General features: G+C 46.0%; 1 protein-coding gene across 3 annotated transcripts; it reads left to right on the top strand.

Annotated features, from left to right (window-relative positions):
• Positions 1 to 24,101, top strand: HELT (helt bHLH transcription factor). 3 transcript variants are annotated; one of them, XM_077302250.1, is made up of 6 exons: positions 1 to 146; positions 9,824 to 9,907; positions 11,303 to 11,425; positions 21,589 to 21,693; positions 22,028 to 22,124; positions 23,239 to 24,101. In XM_077302250.1, exons 4-6 carry the CDS (start codon positions 21,676 to 21,678, stop codon positions 23,724 to 23,726), a joined length of 603 nt encoding a protein of 200 aa, XP_077158365.1. In that variant the 5' UTR covers positions 1 to 146; positions 9,824 to 9,907; positions 11,303 to 11,425; positions 21,589 to 21,675; the 3' UTR covers positions 23,727 to 24,101. The 3 variants fall into 3 exon arrangements, with proteins under 3 accessions (XP_077158365.1, XP_077158366.1, XP_077158363.1); XM_077302251.1 differs by lacking the exons at positions 9,824 to 9,907; positions 11,303 to 11,425; XM_077302248.1 differs by lacking the exons at positions 1 to 146; positions 9,824 to 9,907; positions 11,303 to 11,425 and adding an exon at positions 21,078 to 21,242.
• Positions 24,102 to 24,313: the final 212 nt, after the last annotated feature.

Here is a 24,313-nt window from a genome sequence, read left to right as displayed (position 1 = left end):
TTCTGCTAGGGGAAGGACACACAGGAGAAGTACTCCTAAGAAATGTCTCCTTGAAATAGGGGGCAGCTTCTTCCTCCGCTGACACTTCCATCACAGACCATCACATGGGAATAGTCTGGCTGATCGTGTCTTAAGTCAGCCCAAAGGTCAGGTTTTATATTTTATGGAGAAATAGACTTGTTTCGGGTCACACCAGGAAAGACTGGCTACAATGTTTGGTGATTTTTGTTTGTGCTGTTTCATACTTTTGTTTGAGCAAAGCAATTGTGTAACAGAACCTGGCTGAACAAAATTCCGTCTGTCTGGACAGGAATTTACTTTACTTACCTAGCACTTTCCAAGGAGAGATACTGATAATGGTTAAAAAGCATTCATATACTTCGTGTTATTTTAATACTGAGAAGTGATTAAATACTTTCTGTCATTTACCAATAATATACCTGGGGGGCTGTACTGATCCATCAGAAGCAAAAAAGACACCTTAAAAACTGACTAGTCCAAGCTCATGGACATTTATGCCATCATGGAGCTTTTAAGGTTGTCAGTCACAAGACTCTTTCTGGTTGTCATTTGCTGCATACATTATTTTTTTACCTTTCCATCTGATAGAAGGAATATTTTATGTCTTTTACAGATGCATCCACATAGATATTTTTCCCACCTTGGTTTCCAAACTGCATTCATACACTATTATCCAGCATGGTGTGATGGTTAAGAGCAGTAGCCTCTAATCTGGAGAACTGGGTTTGATTCCTCACTCCTCTTCCACATGCAGCCAGCTGGGTGACCTTGGGCCAGTCCCAGTTCTCTCAGAACTCTCTCAGTCTCACCTACCTTACAGGGTGCCTGTTGTGGGGAGAGGAAGCTACTTTGGGTATGGAAAAGTGGGGTATAAAAACCACTCTTCTTCTCCTCCCCCACTTTCCAGGCTTTCCCCATCCTCGGGATATTCTCTGTCACACTTGGTTTGGTACTCACCTTCCAGGAAGTACACAGCCTAAGTATGGGTTCAGGTGGGCAGTCGTGCTGTATCATCTGTATCATCTCTGCATAAACCACCTGGAGTCCAAGTGAGAAAGGAATCTAAATAATTGCCACTGCATGTTCTTGGAGACGGTGAGAACATAGAGCATTTGCTGATTGTAGCTCATCTTGTCCATTGATTGTTATATAATACACTGATGAAGTATATCGAAACAAGTGTAATGTACCAGGACTTGTTTGCTGAAAATTATGTTGGAAATTGGCCCTCTCCTGTTAGGAAGCAGCATCATTAAACTGTTTATAGAGTCTGCCCAGATTCATGTGTTTACTTGCTTCTTTCCCAGTCTAAATAATTTCAATCAAGAAACAAGCAAATTAAAATACTTTGTTTCCTGTGCTTTTCCTTGCAATCTACAGAAAGATTGCTCCACTGTTCTTGTATCTTTGCAAGTTTAAACTTTGTTCCACTGACTCCATGTACAGGGCCTTCCAAAATGCTCTTCTGCAATCCCCAAAGCCTTCCAATTTGGGTAAGTGTATCCAATCTATTTCAGGCACTTATTTGCACTGCATCTGGTTGACCAATTGTTTACTCAACAGAAACCTACCAGGCACATTGCAAAGAGTCTAGCATGAGCATACTTATCCTTTGCTCCATAAGGAAAAACTGCTTTTTAGAAAGAACCACAGATGAAATTAGGTCAAAAGGTTGCCATTCCCTCTTTGTGTTTGGGTGCTAAGTGCCACTACTGGATTATGGTGGCCCTATGCCTTAATGACCTCCAAAATGTCCTCTCTGTAGCAGCCGTGCTCAGGTCTTGCCAACGGAAGGCTGTGGCTTCCTTGAGTGAACCAATCCATCTCCTGTTGGGTCTTCATCTTTTCCTGGTGCCATGTGTTATTTTAAACCATCTTGTCTCTCTGTGCCCTCAGGATGGCTCTAATGCAATCCTTAGGAAGTGAATTTGAAAGCCAACTAGGGCTGGATCCATCTCATTCTTGGCCAGAGGGCTAAAGCTATTGCAATTGAGCCTTTGTGAAAAGAATGGGCTTAGATGCTGAAATGACCCAGGGGTTAGCTCAGAGGCTGCTCGACCCAGGCATCAGCGTGCATAACTGAGCAGAATATAAAGGTTTCCTGTAGGGGGCAGTGGAGATGTATATATAGCAAAAATAGAATAGGAACTTCCAGGTGATTTGTGGGTTGTCTCCTGATTATCTTCTGAGAGCTGATGACTGGGTTTGCCTGGACTATTCAGGCCAGGGTCTCTACCCCCAAATCTCCAGGAACAAACCTGTAAAAATTTGGAATCAGAACCTGGGTGTAAACTGCACGGAGCTTTTATTCCAATCCCAGGTCGATTCAGTCCCTGCCGTCTTCACAGAATGTGATTTCCATTTTGATTTGGGGCAATTTAAATTTTCCTTCTGCAGCAAGAAGGATTGATCCAGAGTCACCCTACCTTTATTGTGCGATATCTTAGAGTGCTTTTAATGCTCAATATTTATAAAATCCGGATTGAGAAAGCAGGCTGTTTTGAATCTGGGCTTTGCTGCGTGGTAGAGAACCCCTGATTGGCCAAAGCTGGTCATGTGACAAGCTTGCCTTAAAAGAGAAGCCCCTAATTTCTCTCAGCTTCTGTCAGTCTTGTATTTTTACCCCTCCTCTGCCTTCTTCGATCCTCTCCCCCCCCCCCTTCAAGAAAAGAAAGAGACTCCCTGCTTGGCTCCTCTCCCTCTCCCCTTCAAGAACAGAAAGAAAGAAGCTTGGCTCCCCCTCCCCTTCTGAACTACCCTAACCATGTGCAGAACACTTTTCTGTTTCAATGGGGGGGGGGGGAAGACCCGAGTTCAAATCAAATTGAATTCAACAGGATTGACAATGGAATAAACAAAGTAAGTGCAAACTCTGCCCTGGAAAGATTCCTAGTGGGGTTATGGCTTTATTTCACAGCCTTTATTGCAATGAAATAAAAGAACTCTGATAAACACTACACGAATTTTGAGAAATGTTTCCATTTTGTACAGAATGGGATAGTCTCCTTTTCACTTGTTTATTTGTAATAAATGCAGTGGTCTCAGCCATTTGCCACTATTGCATGGTCATAGGATGTTGTTAGTACTTTGAAGATCTCATCGATGCAAATGCTCTTTTAACTGCTAGTTCCTACAACCACTCAATTGTTTTACTTGTATTATGTATATACTATGTTGTGCACCGCCCAGAGATGGTTTGCTAGGATAGGCAGTAAGTAAGTAAATAAAGCCACTAATGTGTGTGGGGGGGGGGGAGAAAAGCATCCGTTTTCCAGGGCTGCTGTTTTCTTTTTTACCTTGTCAAGCTCTTTTATAGTGGAAACACAGTGCAGAATTGGGGGGGGGGGATTATTCCATGTGAAGACAAACTGTTTTAAATACAGATGTCCCCATCCATCAGGAATGCCACACATGCAGAAGGTGGGGTAACTCTCACCCCATTCTTAAGAAGGTTCTGTTCCTGGCAAAAGGTATCTCCCCACCCACTTCAGCAGGAAAAGGTTCTCACGATGCTTATGAAAACAAGTATATTTGCTAAACACAAGGGGGCAGCAGCCAACACCAAATCTCAAGTTTCAAAATGAAAAATCAGACCAAGTGGGAAACAAATATATATATCTTTCCACTCCTAAAACTGGTGGTGTCCCTACCACACACACACACACACAAACACATTTTTTGCAATGTGCTACTGTCACTATCACTGGGCCACAGTAATTAGACCTAAACACTTTGTACAATTATTTACAAAAGCTATTATTAGAAGTATAATGTAGGATTATGGTCTAGGGTTCTTCAGTGAAGGGGGTTCATGTTTTGACAAGAATAGTCATAATTCTGATGTATACCACATTAGTCAGACCACACCTGGAGTACTGTGCACAGTTCAGGGGGTCTTACTTCAAAAAAGACTTAGACAAAATTGAGAAGGTTCAGAAGAGAGTGATGAAGATGGTCCAGGGCTTGGGGACTAAGCCCTATGAGGAAAGGCTGAGGGACCTGGGAATGTTCAGCCTGGGGAAGAGGAGGTGGAGAGGGGACATAATTACTGTCTTTAAGTATATGAAAGGTTGTCGCTTGGAGGAGGACAAGGAGTGGTTCCTGTTGGCAGCAGAGGACAGGACCGACAGGAATAAGTTTAAACTATGTATAGAATGGTATCAGCTAGATATCAGGAAAACATTTTTTTACAGTCATCAATGCAGTGTATTCAGCTGCCTAAGGAGATGGTGATCGCACCCACCAGCAGCTGGACAGATAATTTTACGGATACTTTAGGCTGATCCTGCATTGAACAGGGGGTTGGGCTGTATGGCTCATCCAAATCTACGATTCTAGGCTGAAGCACTAAGAACACTTTCCTGGGAGCAAGCCTGATTGAATAAAATGGGAAGAACTGAGCAGACCTACTCAAGATTGTTCCCTTAACCATTATCTGTGTTACATTAAGATCCAGTTCATTCTCTTAAGCTTTTAGACATCAGGAAGGAATGCCAATGGACCTGAAGGGGGGAAAGACATCCTGTCCTTTAATAGAGACTTACCCCAAATATCAGGAGATGGGACAATTATTGGATTGTTTTATTACATGCTATAGAATCATAGAATCATAGAGTTGGAAGAGGCCATACAGGCCATCTAGTCCAACCCCCTGCTCAGCGCAGGATCAGCCCAAAGCATCCTAAAGCATCCTATATATTGTTCTGCATGGAAATTCAGTGGGAATTTTATATAAATGTTTGTGTTCTGCAATTTTCCAGACCATTTTGTTGAATATATATCTTACTAATATCCACCCCAACCCCCATGCCTTTAGTAGCAGCTCAAGCTGTGGGAGACTGCTAAAGTCTGCAAGTCACATTCTGTTAGCCAATTTCTATAGAGCAGATAAGGAAGTTGGCTCTTTAGTAATAAGATAATAAGATCATAAAACAGGCATTGTATTTTTGCATACTATTGCATTATCATCTGCCTTATAGTATATGTTATTTTTCATTGTTATTATTTGCATCTGTGAAGTGGCTTTTAATCAATTAAAAGAGTAATTCACATTGCATTGAATCACTGTGGAGGCAATTGTGTGCATGGCTATATTACTTAAATCCTGTGAATGTCAGTAGAATATAAGAAACTGAACTAGCCAGTAACAGCCCAGACCACAAAGATTAAGTCCAAAGCACCAGGCTTCCTTCCCACTTATCGTCAGCAAGTCTAGCACGGAGCATGAGTCCCGGATCCTTCCCTGTACTTCCTCACACAAAGGAGATGGAAACACAGTTGAGAGAGAAGCAGCTGCCTGGAGCTTTACTTGTTCGGTTTTTCCCCTCTGGCCAAGTGAGACCCTTGAGAGTAGGGATCCTAACAAACTCTGAGGGGGGCGGGAGGAACCCTCAATGGGCAGCTGGAAACTTTCATGGCATGGAAGTGAATAACATTACCTGTTAAATATCATCCCTCTTTTTATGATTCCAGTTTGGGTAGATTTCTGATAGGCTTGAGACTTATGCTGGCCATGATGATTGGACTCCAAGGATTGTGTGTTCACAATACAGAATAAAAATACAGAACACAGATACCATGCTAATAGGGAGAGGTCTGCTTCATAACATGGCCCCCCACCTTATCCATTCATGCCCTACCACCAGAAAACAGAAACATGAATGTGTTTTAGATAGGGTTGCTAGCCGCTCCCAATATTGCTGTGCACACTGAAGAGAACATGACAGTACGTTTTATTTCCACTGATACACAGGTATGTCGGTTTGTGTTCCCAGAAATGGAGAGGGGTGGGTGGGTACAAGGGCAGGGAAACCACTAGCGAGACTGTTGCACATTTCTTCATCCAGACAGGCTTGCCCCGGTTTTTGCCTTGTTGTGCGCCATGATGAGAAAGGGGAAGTGGATTCTCCCATTTTCCCTTAACGCGGGACAGTGGGGATGAAAATTTGCACCAACCCCTGGTTGCTGCAGACATCTTCAGGAAGCAGCATTAAACCACACTAACAATGAGAGGCTGGTCAGAGACAAATTCCATGTGCAGAAACAGTATCAATCAGAGATTCTGCGAAACTACAGAAGTGTGCATTCCCATGGGAAACACAACAGACCAAAGCAAGGGTAAACTTTCCCACAATAGCGATGCAGAACAAGGATCACGGAATCCAGTGGTGCACAGACACACTTCTGTTGTGCTGCAACTGGTCAAAGCTGGAGTTTGACCTCTGTCACCCAGTTTCAGTCTGTAGACTATTTCTTCATCTTCTGGCACTAGAAAAGTAGCCACAAAAGAAAAGACAGAGAAGAAGTATCTGAGTCAAAGATAATATTCTGCTTGCCAGACTAGGTTCTGAGCCAGGCTACAGACTCTTTTATTGGAGGGTTATCATTAGGGTACAAAGTTGCCAACTGATCAATGCTCTGGCCTGCTGCTGTGCCTTTAACGTAATCATGAACATTACAAATGCAGACAAATATTTTACCAAATTGCCAGTTTATCTGAAGCAGGTATCAGGTGAGAAATCTATAAAAGCAGAAGTTCTGATAATGTTATTGAATGAATTGATCGGAAACACCACCAATTTTTCATTGCTTCCTGCCTCTTCAGTGCCCCATGGTATGGATTTTTGGGTCCTTTCATATAGATCACACAGCATCTACTTTACTCTTCATCCTTATATGAATCTGAGCTCAGCCTTATATTTATGGGGTTCTCTCCCCATCCGAGAAGAACAGATATTTTTCTTCATTCCAAATCAGAGCACAAAACGATATGTGGAGTTCCTACACATTTTCCACTACAAATTTGCCCCAGGAGAAGAGATCCCACTGCCAAGCAGTCAGCTCTCACAATACTTCTGAACACTATCTGTGGAAAAGAACTGCCTTGCAGGACCCCCCCCCCCAGTAGAATACCCCCTGGGAATCCATTCCACAGAGGTGGGGAGTCATGACAGAAAGGGAAGGGTATTTTTCCCAAGGAGGTATCTTCTGGACAAACAGAACATACTGGTGTTGTTGTTGTTATGTGCGAAGTCGTGTCCAACCCATCGCAACCCCATGGACAATGATCCTCCAGGCCTTCCTGTCCTCTACCATTCCCCGGAGTCCATTTAAGTTTGCACCTACTGCTTCAGTGACTCCATCCAGCCACCTCATTCTCTGTCGTCCCCTTCTTCTTTTGCCCTCAATCACTCCCAGCATTAGGCTCTTCTCCAGGGAGTCCTTCCTTCTCATGAGGTGGCCAAAGTATTTGAGTTTCATCTTCAGGATCTGGCCTTCTAAAGAGCAGTCAGGGTTGATCTCCTCCAGGACTGACCGGTTTGTTCGCCTTGCAGTCCAAGGGACTCGCAAGAGTCTTCTCCAGCACCAGAGTTCAAAAGCCTCAATTCTTTGACGCTCGGCCTTCCTTATGGTCCAACTTTCACAGCCATACATTGCAACTGGGAATACCATAGCCTTGACTAAACGCACTTTTGTTGGCAGGCTGATGTCTCTGCTTTTTAGGATGCTGTCTAGATTTGCCATAGCTTTCCTCCCCAGGAGCAAGCGTCTTTTAATTTCTTTGCTGCAGTCCCCATCTGCAGTGATCTTGGAGCCCAGGAAAATAAAATCTGTCACTATCTCCATTTCTTCCCCATCTATTTGCCAGGAATTGAGAGGGCCGGATGCCATGATCTTTGTTTTCTTGATGTTGAGTTTCAAGCCAACTTTTGCACTCTTAACATACTGGTAGGCAGGAAGATAGAAAACTGTGAAGTTACCTTGTGCCAAGGCTGACAATAGCTCAGGGCTGAAAAGGAAGCCATGGCCCTCAGTTTGCAAGACCCAAGCAAGGCCATTAATGATCAGACCTTTAGGATGACATTAATTCACAGGTAGGTTCAGGTGTCTGAAGCAGCAGAACAATGGTGGAGTCTGGTGGCAAGCACACTGTCAAGTACATTGAAGAGCAGACTATGTTGGCTTGTTCCACTGTATCTGATGAAGTGTGCATGCTCACTAAAGCTTATGCCTTGAATAAAACGTTGTTGGTCTTACAGGTGCCACTGGACTCTAACTTTGTTCTATATTGATGTATAGAGTCTCCATAACCCTGAATCGATTTGACAGCATTTAATACACACATCTATGCTGATGGCAGTGGCTCACCAGAGTCCCAGGCAGACAACGCCTTTCCCACCTCCTGGTATCTCATGGCTGCAGATGCCAGCCATTGAACATCCCCCCCTGAAATGCATGATCTCAACCGTATAGTTAAAAAACTTTCTGGACTGTGGGTCACATAGGATTGTAAACCAGCACCCAGAAGCAAGTAGTCAGTGATGCAGTATTAAAATTAACTTAACAAGCACATAATGCCTTGCCCATCAACAGATGAGCAGATGCATTTTGCACTGACTAACTATTTTGAAGTGTCTTGTGTGGTCCACATGGACTGTAGACCAGGCTTTCTCAACCCTGGGGTTTCCTGAATGGGTGGGAGTTAATATAAATATTATATAAATATTTATACAATATATATTATATACATATTAATATAATATATTAATATTAATATATACAATTCTTAAACATTTATTGGTTGGTTTGATCATATATGGTCATGTTGACACCACCCTCCGATATGGCCAATGACGTGCCTGGAGGGGGAGGGAAGGGGAGGCGCCCAGTCGGGCTTGTACACAGCTGTGCTTCCCAACCGTATTCCACACGATCACACCACTTGTGTGGTTTCTCAAAGCTTGAAGAATGTTTCAGGGGTTTCTCAACAGTAAAATCAAATCGAGAGCCTGGCACTTTGCAAATCAAGGTCTGACAATAACCACTAGGGGGCAGGATAACCAGAGCATCCAAAACCGTTTTCTGTGCTTGGATTTGCTGATGAAAACTAACCAAGCAAAGTTTGGGGGGAAAACAGATTCCACCCCTCCTCCCCCAGACAACCTTGGATATTTATAGGATAGGCCTTTCCACTTTTCTGCTTGCTCCTATGCCTCTTAAGGTTTTTGGCACAGTAGCTTTGTTTGATGACTGCAGCTATGGAGATTAAGAGCATACTGTGTTGGCTTGTTCTGGTCAATGTCAAGTATAAAATACAATGGCCACTCACTCTCTAGAAGTAGCCCAGTTTTCTTGTTGTAATGGTAAGCAATTTCACAAACATATAGGTTGTGTTAAGGGGTTACTTAAGAAACTGCTTTTACTACTACAAGAACACATCGCTTTGATTTAAAGACCTGGCCCTCGGGGAACCTCTCCAGGGCCCATTATGCACGGCTGCCGAAACGGCGATTTCGGGTCACATGGAAAACGTGGAGGGGGAAGAAGCTAAGCACACCGGTTATGCACGGGACGGGGCGCGACGGCGGCAAAACCCAGAGTAACCGATTATGCACGTGGTGACCCCGGCGCCACTTCTGGTTGTGCCCCGGTCACCCGGACTGCATGGACACAGATACACAAATGCATGAAGTTGCCTTCTACAGAGCCAGAACACTGACCCACCTACCCTGACCATCACTGCTTTAGGCAAGGAAAATAGAAGTTGAAAACCAGCATGCTGTAGTGGAAAACCTACTATGGAAAACTAGGTCTGATTCCCCACTCCCTCTCCATGTGCAGCCAGCTGGGTGACCTTGTGCCAGTCATGGTTCTCTCAGAGCTCTCTCAGCCCCACCTACTTCCCTGGGTGCCTGTTGTAGGGAGAGGAAGGGTAGGAAATTGTAAGATACTTTGAGATTCCTTGGGGTGGTGAAAAGTGGGGTGTAAAAACCAGCTTTTCTTCTCCTTCTCCATTTTCCAGGCTTTCCCCATCTCAGGATATTCTCCATCACACTTGGTTTGGTGCTCTCTTTCCAGGAAGAACTCAGTCTAAGTAGAGATTCAGGTGGGTAGTCATGTTGGTCTGAAGCAATGCAACACCATTTGAGTCCAGTGTCTCTTTTATGACCAACACAGTTCAATTCTGTTTATAAGTTTTCATGCACAAGAAACCAGCTCTTCTCCTGTCTTAAAGCCTTCTGCTTGAGACCCAGTAACAGGAGTTGGTAGGGGCGGAACTTGCAGCATTCTGGATAGAAAGCAGATACTCTGCTACTTTCCTAAGGCATACTTAACCTTACGCAAACACGCACACAAACATCCACAGAAAGCCATGTCATCATTCATATCAAATGGATCTATCCAAATGCCAGCACATAAGAATGACAATGGCTTAGAGCAGTGATATCCAGCCTTTTTATCACTGGGGACCGGTCAACGCTTGACAGTTTTACTGAGGTCCGGGGGGGGGGGGATAGTCTTTTGCTGAGGGATGTCGCCACTGCCTGAGCCCCTGCTCCACTTGCTTTCCCGCTGGCACCCCTGACTTCCCGCCACCTGTTGGGGGGTGCTGCCAGCAGCAGCTGTGCAATGCCACACCAAGGGAGAGCCCCAGCCATGGCGGCCACTGGAGAGCACCAAAGGTGAGCTGGCGGCAGAGTGGCAGGGCAGCCCCCGAGGCAGCAGCCAGGGAGGAGGACGAGGAGGAGCAGCGGCCAGGTACTGACTGATCTATGGACCGGGACCGGTCTCCGGACAAGGGGTTGGGTACTGCTGGCTTAGAGCATCTTCTTGGTGTGTAGAAGGTCCCAGGTTCAATCCCCAGCATCTCCAATTCAAAGATCAAGTCCTAGATAATGTGAAAGGCCTGAAAGCCACTGCCAGTCAATATTGACTTGAATGGTCTGATGTTCTGAATCAGAGTCACACAGAGCTGGAAGAGACCACAAAGGGCCATCCAGTCCAGCCCTCCCACTTTTAGGGGAACGAAAAATCATACTCTCCAGAAAGATGCTCATGCAATCTCCTCCACAAAAACTTTCAACAAAAACTTTCCACCACCCTCTAAGGCAGCATATTCCATCTATGAACAGCCCTCACCCTCAGAAAATGCTTTCTAATATTTAAGTGGAACCTCCTTTCCTGTAATTTGAGCCCACTGCTCCTAGTCCTTGTCTCTAAAGCTTCAATAAACAAGTTGCCCCCCTCTTTCACATGTCTACCTTTCACATAGTTAAACACAGCTATCCTGTCACCCCTTGCCTCCTCTTCTCCAGTCTACATAACACCCAACTCTCTAATCAGCCTCCCCAACCCCACCCCTTGTGCACAGCCTTGTGTGGCTTGGAGGCTGGGGTGGGAACCAAATAAAGATGAGGCAGGAATCGGGCTGGCTCTGAGCTTATACAAGGCCACCAAACTTGCTTAAGTCTCTGAGGGTTTCCGTCTCTTTTCTGGGCAGAGCTCCTCTGTCCCAACAGCTGCACAACAGGAGAAACTTCCTCATCACTGCAGGCCAAGAAAACCAGTCTGTGCCGGAAAGCTTAGACCCATTCACTGTCTTCATACTCCAGCTGGGCTTCGGGTAAGGTGACTCCGGAATGGAATTAGACAAATGGCAAGCTCTTTTCCTTTTTGAAGTTTATTTTTCTTCCCAGTTACCCAACAAGACTGATAGCTGGGGGTGGAGGGAACACAGTATACATTGAACAGCAAACGATATCCTGCACAGTCCTGAACCCCTTGCCAAGGGCCTGACATGCCTTGAACTGGCCAAGCATTATAGGTTTTTATTTATTTATTTATTTATTGTATGTCATGTGTGTATTATAGTGAGGAGATCCTAGGATTGTTTGGCAGCCAAGCAAGAGACATTCAGAGGTGGTTTGCCATTGCCTGCCTCCATCTGTACCCTAGTTGGGGATCTTCCATCATAATGCTAGCCCTGCTTAGCTTCTGAAATCTGACAAGATCAGCCTAACCTGGGAGGAAACAAATTCTCAGCAAGCCACACAGCTGGTAAAGGTGTTCCTTTCCCTCTGAGGTTCTCTTGCTGGTTAGAAGGAGAAGAAGGAGAAGAAGAGTTGGTTCTTATATGCCACTTTTCTCTGCCCAAAGGAGTCTCATAGCAGCTTACAGTCCCCTTTCCTTTCCTCTCCCCACAACGAGGTGGCTGAGAGAGCCCTGATATCACTCCTCAGTCAGAACAGCTTTATCAGTGCTGTGGTGAGCCCAAGGTCACCCAGCTGGCTGCATGCTGGGGAGCGGGGAATCAAACACAGCTCACCAGATTGGATGTCCACATTCCTAACCACTACACCAAATGGCTCTCCAGATCTTGCAAGCTAATCATGCTGCATCGCTATCTAGGCAGCTGACAAAATTATTTCCTTTACTACCGTAGCCTGCCTCTTCCAAGATTATTATTATTATTATTATTAGATTTATTTCCCGCCTCTCCCGACAGGCTCGAGGTGGGTCACAACAACTAACCCCATTAAAATTCCATTTAAAACATCAATCTACTAACATGATGACTAAAAATCCCATCCCTCCCCCAATTATCAAACAGGTGAAGAGGAAAGGATGGGGGAGTAGCGTACACTCCAACTCCTAGGGGGGGGAGCGATATCCCTGATTTGCTGACCCCAGCCTCAACCACAGACCTGGTGGAAGAGCTCCGTTTTACAGGCCCTACGGAAAGCTGACAAATCCCGCAGGGTCCGCAGATCACCCGGGAACTCATTCCACCAGTAGGGGCCAGGACCGAAAAGGCCCTGGCTCTGGTCGATGGTAGACGTGCTTCCTTCGGGCTGGGGATATACATCCTTAATATATATAATATTTGGTATTCTTACCTTTAAGGTCTTGTTTGCTCCCAAGACTATTAGCTTGTTGTGGGGAAGGGTACTGGTGGAAAATGCCATCAAGTCACAGCTCTTATGGTGACCCTGTAGGGATTTTAAGGCAAGAGATACTTTATCATTCCTGGCTATGCATTGGCAGTCTTCAAGCAAAGGTTGGATACACACTTTTCTTGGATGCTTTAGGATGCTTAGGGCTGATCCTGTGTTGAGCAGGGGGTTGGACTAGATGGCCTGTATGGCCCCTTCCAACTCTATGATTCTATGATTCTATCATTGGTATTCCTTGGAGGTCCATATACTAGGCATTGTTGACCCTGATTAGCTTCCAAGATCTGGATAGGGCAGGACAGACGTTTATTTTTATTTTATTTATAATTAGATTTATAAGGCCACCCATCTCAGCCCACCCATCTCAAGGCAGTGTGTATCAATATAAAATCACATACGTTAAAGTCAGCCTATTGGAATATCTAAAACAGCATGGCTGCAACCTTCAGATCACTTTCCAAACTCTTCAGTGCTTTTAAGATGAACTTTCTTCTTAAAGTAACTCTTTAAAGTAAGCCTACCTCCCACATCCCTGTCTTGGATAGTCCAAGCTAGCCCGATCTTGTTGGGTCTCAGAAGTTTAAGCACTGAAGAGTTTGAAAAGCGATCTGAAAATTTCACAAAGTCAGGCAGCCAACAACCTGGAGGAGAAAAAACATCCTGTCACTTTAACAGAGGCTTACATTTGTGGAAATGCACAGCAGAAACTTACATGGAGTTAAATGACACAACCTGGTAAATAACATCCCATTAGGCCTCTACTGAAAATGCAGGAAACCTTTTCTCCAGACTGTTGGCAACCTTAAAATGGTAAATTAGCCTTCAACATGATTTTGTCAGTCGTATTGCAGAAGGGCATTTTCCCCTTGGAGTGTCAATCACACACTGACTTCTCAGTCTTTTTTTTTTAATCTGGAAATTTTCCTGCCAGTAAAGAGAGATGCAGGTGGATAAGGTTGGTCTGAAGCAACAGAACCAAGTTTGGCATCCAGGGGCACCTTCTAGACCAGCAAAGTTTTGTTCAAGGTGTAAGCTTTCATCTGCATGCACACTTCATATACATTGAAATGGAAGTTATCAGTCCATACAAACAAGAAGAGGGTGAGCAACAAATCAGCATCCAACATAATGAAGATGCTTAACAAATGCAAGGACCAAACAGGAATAAAAAGCTGAAGTTATATGGATTTCAGATGGGCAGCCAGGTTCATTTGAAACAGCAGAACAAAGTTGAGTCCAGTGGCAACTTCATTCAAGGAAGAGTGCTTGCACTTGAAAGCTCACACCCTGAATAAATCTTTGTTGGTCTTAAAGGTGCTACTGGACTCTGATTTAATTCAAGGTGTAAGCATAAATAAACCTCTGTTGGTCTCAAAGATGCTACTGGACTCAAACTTTGTTCTATTGGGAGATATATATGGATCTGAGGCTACTTGCTACTTGGAGGAGGAAAAAAGCCTGTCCTCCCCCTTTGACAGAGTCTGAACTGGATATTATTTACCAGGTGATGCTATTTGCCTCCATTTTTGTAAAAAGGGTCAAGCTACAAAAAATAAAGTACTTATTATATAGTTTTCACATATAAAATTAAAAACAGGGATCTCAATATCAGACTGTATAATTTCCAAGCATTCCTGGTAGATAAATATGTCCTGTGAACTATATAAAACCAGGTGTGTTCCAGCTTCTACGGCCTTCCTCAGTGATTACAAGGACATTAAATAGTCATAATGCACATTCAGAGAGTATGATATATATTTTACAACCAGGTGGTGTTCTCTGAAATAGTTAAAGCTGACATTCACAATATCATAGTATTTTTAAATTTTTCATAACCTTTAATAAGGATTAGACTTTTCTAAAAATTAAGCATAATTTTACCTCCTATGTTGTATGGATAGGCAAATAATTTCTTATATATAAGGCCATTGGTTGCTACTCATGATTCCGGTACACACACAACTTCAGTCTAAAAAATAAATTGTATATCATCTAATTATTCTTATGAAGCTACCTAACATTGAAATCTGGAAACCTTAGGATTCAAAAACAAACCTGGTATGAAGAAAAGAAGAAGAATTGGTTCTTATATACCACTTTTCTCTACTTGGGGAATCAGATTACAAGTCCATGACCCTAACCACTAGACCAAGCTGGCTCTTGGAATTTCCAACAGCTCTGGACGTGTATAACATCAACCAGTAGATAGAGTACATTTGTCAAGCTGCAAACATCTATATGGTTGAACAAATAGATGATACAACACCTGCCTTGTCCTATACCATCCTCTTCCAGGAGAGGGGAGGAAGGAGAGGGTGAAATCTCAAAGTGGCTTACAAGCACCTACCCTTGCTCTCCACACAACAGGAACCCTGTGAGGTAGGTGAGGCTGGAGAGGTCTGAGAGAACTGTGCCTGGTCCAAGGTCACCCAGGGAGCTACATGCGGAGGAATGGGGAATCAAATTAGATTAGAGACCTTAACTACCACACCAAGCTGTCCCTTGAGACCTTTTGATACCTATGACCATGGTATACTTCCGTAAAGGCTGACTGGGGTGGGAATAGTGGGCATCACACTTTGTAAAATGGTTTGGCCAGGTGCCTAAAAGGAAGCGAACCGGGAACCAGATGTGGCCCCGTTCTTTCTTGACCCACCAATTCCAGAAGGTGATGCTTGGGACTGCTGCTGAGCCCTGTGGCATTTGTGCTATGAGGTCCTGCAGGGTTCCCTCTTATGAAACATCTACATGAAACCACTGGGGAGAGGTCATAAGAGAATTTATAGTGAGGTGCCACCCAGGTCTGTTTCTCCTAAACTAAACTGGGTGGATTTTTGGTAGCTGCCTGGAGAAAGTAATGGGGTGGATGAGGGCCAATAAACTGAATCCAGAAAAGGCAGAGGAGCTGTTGATAAGCTGCTTGGGGCTGTAGAGCCAGCTTGTAATGACGGGTGTTGCATGAGGATGAGGATGGCGCTAGACCCTGGCCTATGTTTAGTGGCTCTGGCCTCCTCTATGGTGTGTGCCAGGGGAGCCAGCTTGAAATAGTGGTTAGGAATGCAGACTTCTAATCTGGTGATCTGGGTTTGATTTCTCGCTCCTCCTCCACATGCAGCCAGCAGGGTGACTTTGGGCTGCCACAGCACTGACAAAGCTGTTCTGACTGAGCAGTAATATCAGGGGTCTCTCAGCCTCACCTACCTCACAAGGTGTCTGCTGTGGGGAGAGGAAAGGGAAGGCATATGTAAGCCACTTTGAGACGCCTTCTGGTAGAGAAAAGTGGCATATACAAACCAACTCTTTTTAAATATATATCACTTCTGGCTGGTTTGCCAGCTACAGACATCCCTCAGAAAGCCTGGCTTGGCCACAGTGATCCATGGCTTGAATACATCCAGTGCACTCTACATGTGGTTACCTTTCAAACTGGTTTGGAAAATTCATTTGATTCAAATTATGACAACCAGCATGGTTACAGGGACTGCATCACCCCTGTGCTGTGAGATTTGCAGAGGCTACTGATATGTTTCCTAGAACAATTCAAAGTGCTAGTTCTTACCTCTAAGGCACTAAATGGAAAATCCAGCTGCCCAGTATCTGTAGAAGTGTCTTCTCCCATGCTATCCAACTGTCTCCCCACTCTCACCAGTAAGACAGTCAGAAGGCTGGCCCTAGCTGGTCAAGAGTGTAAGTTTAGTTAGTTTTTTTGCTTGCCGTTTTGTCACCTTTAGAAATTGTAATTACGGGTTTTTTTGGGTTTTATTGTGTTTTTATTCTTTTATATGTGAACCACCATGAGCCCAATCGGGAACGGTGGTATATAAGTTTAAATAATAAATAATAAAATAAATAACTTGCCAGTGAAGAGCTGCCTCTTGAGCCTTGTTCTCTGCATCTCCACCTTCAGTGGGTGAGGTATGCAGCAATTAGGGCAGTGGTTCTCAACCTTCCTAATGATGCAACCCTTTAATACATCTCCTCATGTTGTAGTGACCCCCGACCAAAAAATTATGCAAGTGTGGCATTTCATCAATATAAAATTTAATTTATTTACTGAAATAGCATACACACAAAAATAAAACGTATCTGTGGAGTCCCTATATATACAAGACCAAAAACAATGTATTATTCAACATGAAGGGAGTGCAGCCTTTACTACACAGCCAATAGGAAGAAGAGTTCTGTGGAACTCAAAAGCTTCTCACTATTTGATGTTCACCCTTCTATTCCTGCTGACTCCAATGGACCCAGAGGGATGTGGCTCTACTTAGGCAGGCACTGTAATAGCTATCTGCACCCGCACCACCCCCATCTTTAAAACAAAGAAGCAAAGCAATCCTAAACAGACTTACTCCAGTCCAAATACAATGAAATAAATAGGTTTAGACTGGAGCAATTCTGTTTAGGACTGCAGTGCATGGGAGCAATCATAAATGAACTTACTCAGAAGTAAGTCCCAAAGGAAGCAGGAATACCTGGAGAAATATGTCTTGGTCCTTTCATAGAGGTTTCATGTGTTGGAATGGGTAGCAGAAACTTTCTGCGTCAAGAAGGTAAATTACTTCACCTGGTAAACAACATCCCATTAAGGCTCTACCAGAGAGGACCGTATTCTCCAGGAAGTGTGCAACCCCAGACTGGGACCCCTGCTGAGGCAGCAGGGCAGGGGAAACCATTTAATATGGAGATGTTCATGCCTAAAACCAAAAATGCGTGACTCAGACATGTGCCTGTTACAGCAAGTTTCTGAAGAAGGTTTTGAGTGTGGCTTTGCAGGATGTGCATCAGTGTGCGCTCAGAGGTCTATATTTCAAGGCAGAGTTTCTCTAGAGCAGGGGTAGTCAACCTGTGGTCCTCCAGATGTTCATGGACTACAATTCCCATGAGCCCCTGCCAGAAAACACTGGCAAGGACTCGTGGGAATTGTAGTCCATGAACATCTGGAGGACCACAGGTTGACTACCCCTGCTCTAGATGACATGGAATGCATACAACCATGTAACTGCACAACAGGTTTTATTATTAATATATATATTAAATTTCCATACCACCCTCCCAATATGGCTCATGGCGGTGTTCAAAGTAGGTTAAAATTAACAGTAAATGCTCTGGGGGGTTGTCTGTGCTTTCAGAGGTATTGGTGCGTGAGAGACATGAACCCAACCTCCGTTTACTCAAAAACCCCTGAGTTCAGCAGTGCTTGCCCATGAAGCTGATCGTATACAACTGTAACTTTAATATAAAAGACGGGAAGGATTTTTTGCATTGGCTGCCTTGTTTCTAATACTGCTGTTGTTTGCAATCCATAATAGTGAAGAAAACTTTCAGGATCTCCTTCCATCCATCCATCCATCAACAGTGAAAGACTCCCTCTAAAATGCTTAAAATTAAATGACCTGCCAAGGAGTTTTGGTTTGAATGAAGCCCTGGCCGTTGGGAGGAAAGGCAAAGCCCCCTCGTGCTGGGGACAAATGAAAACAGCGGCGTCTTGGGCAGTTAAAAAAATGAAGGCTCTTCTGCCTCCGCCAGCCTCGCTGGGGAAACGCGTCAAGAGCCTTCCTAAAGCAGCTCAGAATGTCTGCCCAGCGCCCCATTGTTCGTCCGATGCAACGTTAGAAACCAGCCGTAAAAGCAAACATCTCCCCTTAATCGGCCATAACGCTCCCAGCTCTCTCGCCCCTATCGGCCCTGTCATATCCACTTTGCATGTGTCCTTTCGGGCTTCCATTGTCAGCCTGAACCTGCGCCTCATCCGAGCCCGTCCTGGCTGAGACACCATTCTCCGACGGGGGACAAGCAGCAAATAAACAAGGCGAGAGGGTCTGTAAAAGAAGAGGAGGAGGAGGAGGAGGAAGAAAGAGTTGCCTTGCAGGTGCCTGCAGCTGGCGGTTAACACAGACAGTAAGAGGATCAACTCCATCTCCACGGGCTGGAGAGAAGAAATAAAGCTCTCACATTTACTATTCAGAGTTTAGTTAATTTGGATGATAACGGTTCGTTTCTAATCCCATTGTGCCGGAATGAATATGCCGAAACCTACAAGCCGTCTGAAAGGGTATCTCTGGCGCTCCGGAGGATCCCCTGGCTGCACCAGGCACGACACGCAAAGGGGCTTGCAGAACATTTTATGGAGCTGTTCAGTTACCCACCGGGTTGCAGACAAAACTTCAAGAGGCCACGTCATTTTTAAAAAGAAAAAAAAAATACTGCCTCGAGACAGAAAATCTGCATGGGCACTTACTTCAGTTCAAAAAGTAACCACAAGCAACGTTAAAATAGTGTTGTTTTCCCATTTTTTTAAAAAAAACTAAGAACGGGTAAATTTATACATTTAAAAAAGTTAAGTGCTTACAGAAAATCTCCCTGAAACTGATTATGAGATCAAAAGCACTTTTTGTAGTATTTCTCCACAGTAAGTACCGTTTCCAGGATAGAAAGTATTAAAATCTGGATAGGTTGGCACACATCTCCAAAATCGAGGTGATGTTTTTTCGACGGACGTGCTAGCCAAAGTAACAAACAGACTTGCATTTGTTACTGAGTTAGGCGACTTGTTATTTAGACGGGTTTGGGGGCGGGAAGTGTCCCCCCACCACAAACTAAGAAGGTGCCAAGTCAAGCCGAAAGAGCCACGAAAATGCGCTCCGCAACTTTGGAGAGGAAAGGAGCCCCCGTCTCTTGTTTCTCTTTTAAGCTCAGTCCCTCCCGTCCCTGTTTGTGTGTTTTCGATATTTTCCTCTTGGAGGCTTTGCAAGCAAAGCGAGCAACTTCCCCGAGCTCCATTATCCCCCCCTCCACCCCCCCGCCGGCAAATTTGTTGCCCCCCAAAAAGGGAAACCCTTTGCGCTCTGGAGGCGAGGAGCGCGGCTGCCAGAACAGAGGCCCGAGGGAAAAAGTTAACAATGCTGTGAAAATATGTTTGCAGAAAATAGACAATTGTTGGATTAGACGTATTCAAGTATGAAATAATGCCTTTTTGTGTAAAAACTTCAGCAATGTGCGTGTACAAAAGTTCCCTGTGGCAGTTACTTGCTCCCTTTGTGAGCGCTGCGCTTTGGCGTCTCCACTTGGCGCATTTCACTCCGGCCCCTTTAAACGCGATTGTTTCTTTCTTTCTTTCTAATGACATTTACCGGATCAAAACATGCCGTTAATTCGATCAGAAAGCTTTACCCTCCCTAACAATGCCACAATAATTTCTCCTGAAGTTTGTTAAATTGACCAAAATTAGGCAAATGAATAGGGAGTCTGTAGGCGACTCTTCTCGCAGGTGACGCCGCATAAAGCGCTCTCGGGCCAGCTGCGATCCCGTCTTTATTTTGCCCCTCTTTTCTTTGACCCGCATTATTAAAATTTAGGCCCAATGAAACCATTCACACTTTTCAATGGGACATTTTCCTATAGGATAATAGGCTACAAATTGAGCCTCTCCAAAGGGGGGGGGGGAGGAGGGGAAAAGAACAACCTCGAGACACACACGGCACACAAAAAGGCCTGTCGTGTGCCAAAGGTTGGAGGGACCCTCCCTGGGTCTGCTGAGGGGAGGGGAGACGTTTAGAAAGGAGGACGTGGTGGGAGGGGGGGTCTCGTGCCAGCCTCCAGCCCCCACACCTGCCGGGGTGTCCCCGCCGCATAAAGCGGGAGGCACAAAAAAGCCTCGCTGCCATCTCTCATAAAGATGGACGTGTCACCAAGTCGTGTGAGAAAAGCCTGAGAACAAACGGGCCCACTCCGTCTCCAAGGGCTCTTCCTTGAACTGTGCGGAACAGCCTATTAAGGGCTTACTTAATTACTTTAATGACTCTGGACAGGCTTTAAGATGCAGTCAGCGCTCGGGCAGGGGAGGGGGCGGCGGCAGGGGGGGGGGGCGCGCGCCTGGGATTGGTAAACAGGCTGTCTCGTGTGTGTGTGTGTGTGTGTGTGTGTGAGAGAGAGAGAGAAACTGTGAGTGTGTGAAAGAGACCTTTGGGGCCTGCAAGGAGGGCGGCTGGTGTCTACTCACAGGCAGCCAGCGCGCCCCTGCGCGCCGCTCTCGGACTGCTGCTCCCCACAGCACAGCACGGCCTGTTGCCCGGCGAAGACGGAGGTGGGGAAGGGGGTCACGTGTCTTTTGAAGGGCCACGTGGAGCGACAAAACTAACGTGTCCTCCCTCCCACCCCCCCCCCCCTCGGGCCTGGCCTGCCCTGCCCTGCCCCCGACGGGGAACCCAAACAGACACCCATTTTCCAAAACTGATCTTTAATGCATGTCTCCTCTCTCGCCCTCTCTTGCCACCCCCCCCCTCCGTACTGCTTTCCCTAATCCTGTGGATTTAGCCAGGCCATGAATACCCCCCCAGCCTCTGCCTCAGACATCGGGGCTTTATAAGCAGCCCCTGGACAGTCAGGGCTCCGCAGTCCACCTGGGCCGCTGGAGGAGGGACCCCGGGTGCTGGCTGGCTGCTCCTGCTTGCCCGTATGGCCTCCTCCGCACTGAAGGAACGCAAAGTGAGTCAGAGAGAACATGCCCTGCTGGCCCTCTTGCGCCCAGGGGCTGGCCAAGGCCTCCCAAGCCAGGGCCCAAGAGAGCCCTCGGAGCCAGGGGTTTGGGGGCCCAGGCCCAAGGCCCCCTGGGGAGACAGCAGAGCAGAGAGCCTGGCCTCCACGGACTGTCTTGGGCTGTCCAGTGGGCAAGTAGGGGACAGAGTGGGATTTGGGGAACTAACCCCCCCCCTTCATATAGGGGGGCTGCTGGCGGGGGGGGGGCTTGACAGGACCTAGAGGGTGGTGGGGCAGTTTGCCTGTCGGTGCCATGTGGTGTGATCTCTCATCTATGCTGCCCTGTGTTTTGCAGAGGATCCCGGTTTCCCACAAAGTGATTGAAAAAAGACGGAGGGACCGGATCAACCGCTGCCTCAATGAACTGGGGAAGACAGTGCCCATGGCACTGGCCAAACAGGTGGGTGTGCCCGTGCCCAGCCGAAAACCTAACCACTGCCTTTGGCCATCTTGGGGCAGAAGGGCAAGGAGGCATGCAGGTGTCCTTGGACCATGCCGGGCTGCTTCTGCACTTGACACCTGGAGGGGGGGGGGATCCTGCCATTCCTGTGGCCTGACCACCCCAATCCGCCATGGCTGGTGGGGGGCACACAGAGGATGAACCTGCATGCCCTCTCCTCTGCCCCCCCCCCCCCGTGATGCTGCCTTGACCCTCCCAGGATCCATGGCTTCCTCCCTCCCTCTCACCCCCCAGCAAAACAAGGATCCCTGACATCTCCCCATCTGTTTTCCAGAGTTCCGGCAAGTTAGAGAAGGCGGAGATACTCGAGATGACTGTCCAGTACTTGCGAGCCCTTCACTCTGCAGATTTCCCGCGGGGGAGAGAAAAGGGTAGGTGCGCCCTTCTGCTGTGCGTTTTCCCCTGCTGGGCGCACAGAGAGAAAATTCTCCTTTTGCCAGCAGGGAGAGTTCTGGGGAACCAACAGGAGGCTCTGGTTTTGATCTTTGTCTAGAGAGGAAATGGGGTCTCTGGCTAAGGGGGGGGGCATTGCTACTAAAGGGGCTGCTGGGCAATATTATGTTTTTGTTGTCAGTATAGTGGGCCTTGAGTTACACCTCTGATGAGTTGGGAAAGCACTGGCAACATTCAATGTGCTTTGGCAGTTGGATTTTCCTGTGTGAAACTTCTAAAGTACATTGAAAGTGTGCAGCATGAGCCAGTTTGGGCTGCTGCTCCATACGAAATGATGAACGAGATGGACTTTGTGCAGGCTACATCCGGGTTTTTGAAGCAAAGCAGCAAAATTCCTGGGTGCTGGCACAAGTTCATTGTGGCACCAGACTCCACACCATCAGACCCTTGATCTGACACTGCTGCATACAGTCTGTAGACAGAGTGAGCAGCAATTTCTGTGGCACTCAGTTTGGAGTTTTTTGGGGCTCTAGCTCCTTCCTGTTTTGGGGTATCAACTGGAAAGATAAAGTTGCAGAGGTAGCTGTATTCCTTTGTTGCTGCAAAAGCCCTTTTAGCCAGGTAGCTATGCAAACCTAAATAGGTCTACTCAGAGTCCGACTCTGGTTTATTCAATGGGGTCTATTCTCAGCAGATTGCACTGTAATTATGTTATTGGAGCAGTGGCTGCTGCTGTGAGAGACCTGCTCTGTTCTTAGTATGGATACATTGGAGGTCAGCATGGGAAAGCCATATACCCTGGCATTTCATGGCTTGTAGCACTAAGAGAGCAACAAAGTTTTTGGGGTGTGAGCTTGTGAGAATAAAAGCTCTCTTCATCTTATACAAGTAGGATGAAGGAAGATTTGACTCTCTAGGACAGGGGTAGTCAAATGCTGGCAGGGGCTCATGGGAATTGTAGTCCATGGACATCTGGAGGACTGCAGTTTGAATAATTTCCCTTCCACTTTGTTGCAATTTATACCCTCCTTTGGCTAAAAGTAGGCTTCTCTTACCAACTGGGAGATTATTGGTCTTTCTTTCTCCCGCCAGAGCTGCTAGCTGAATTTGCCAACTACTTCCACTATGGCTACCATGAATGCATGAAGAACCTTGTTCACTACCTGACCACGGTTGAACGAATGGAGACCAAAGATACGAAGTACGCACGGATCCTGGCTTTCTTGCAGTCCAAAGCTCATCTTGTCACTGAACCCGTCCTGACCTCCTTGGGATCTCTCCCAGAGTCAGACTTCTCCTATCCTCTTCCACCAGCACTGGACCGCTTGGGTCACAGCCCCAATGACTCTCTCTTCCAGCAGGGCTCTGGGCAAGGGCCCTTCTCCTGGCACAGCTCTGCAAGAAGCCCCCCTATTCCCTACCTTCCGAATACTGCTATGCCACTCGCTAGCCCTGGACAGCAGCGCAGCACTTTCCTGTCATCAGTACAAGGTCTGGACCGCCACTACCTCAACCTGATTGGCCATTCACACCCTAACGCATTCGCCCTGCCAGCTGGTCAGCATCCGTCTGTGCTATAGCTTGCACTTGGGATTGCCAACGTGTTATCCAAAGAAGGCCCTTGTGCCATGAATAGCTGCACAGAGATGCCTATGGCTTTTGCTTTCCTAATGCTGCAGTGACAAAAGAAACCATACGACCAGACTTCTCCCTGCCATGTAGGTCTTAAGCGCACAGGTGACCTTACAAAGCCAGGCGGTGCTAACCTCACTGGTCTATTGCATATTTACATGATCTCAAGAGTAAACTAGCCTGAACCACACAATCCTGTCTGCAAATGTAAATAGATATGCAAGTAACAGTGGAATAAATGGGGTGAAATAAAGATGAACCACTGGTGAAGGGTCAGTTTGTGCCGTCTGAGACCTGTTTTCTGTTTTTATTTATTTCGTGTCCTGCCGTCTTGTTCTTCCAGATGTTTATTTCTGTGTTGGCACAAATAAATGCAATATGCATATTTTGCTTGTTTTCTATAAGGCATGAGCTAAGGGTCAATTGGGCACTTGTTATGGGTATGTCCAATGATTGTGTGGCGTTGATTAGAAACTAATAGACATGTTATTTTTTTACACTGGAGCGTTCATTGAACTTAAATCCATTTACTTTG

This window comes from Paroedura picta, chromosome 10 (genome assembly GCF_049243985.1).
Source record: "Paroedura picta isolate Pp20150507F chromosome 10, Ppicta_v3.0, whole genome shotgun sequence".
Lineage (NCBI taxonomy): Eukaryota > Metazoa > Chordata > Lepidosauria > Squamata > Gekkonidae > Paroedura > Paroedura picta.
This window is presented reverse-complemented; position numbering and strand designations above follow the sequence as displayed.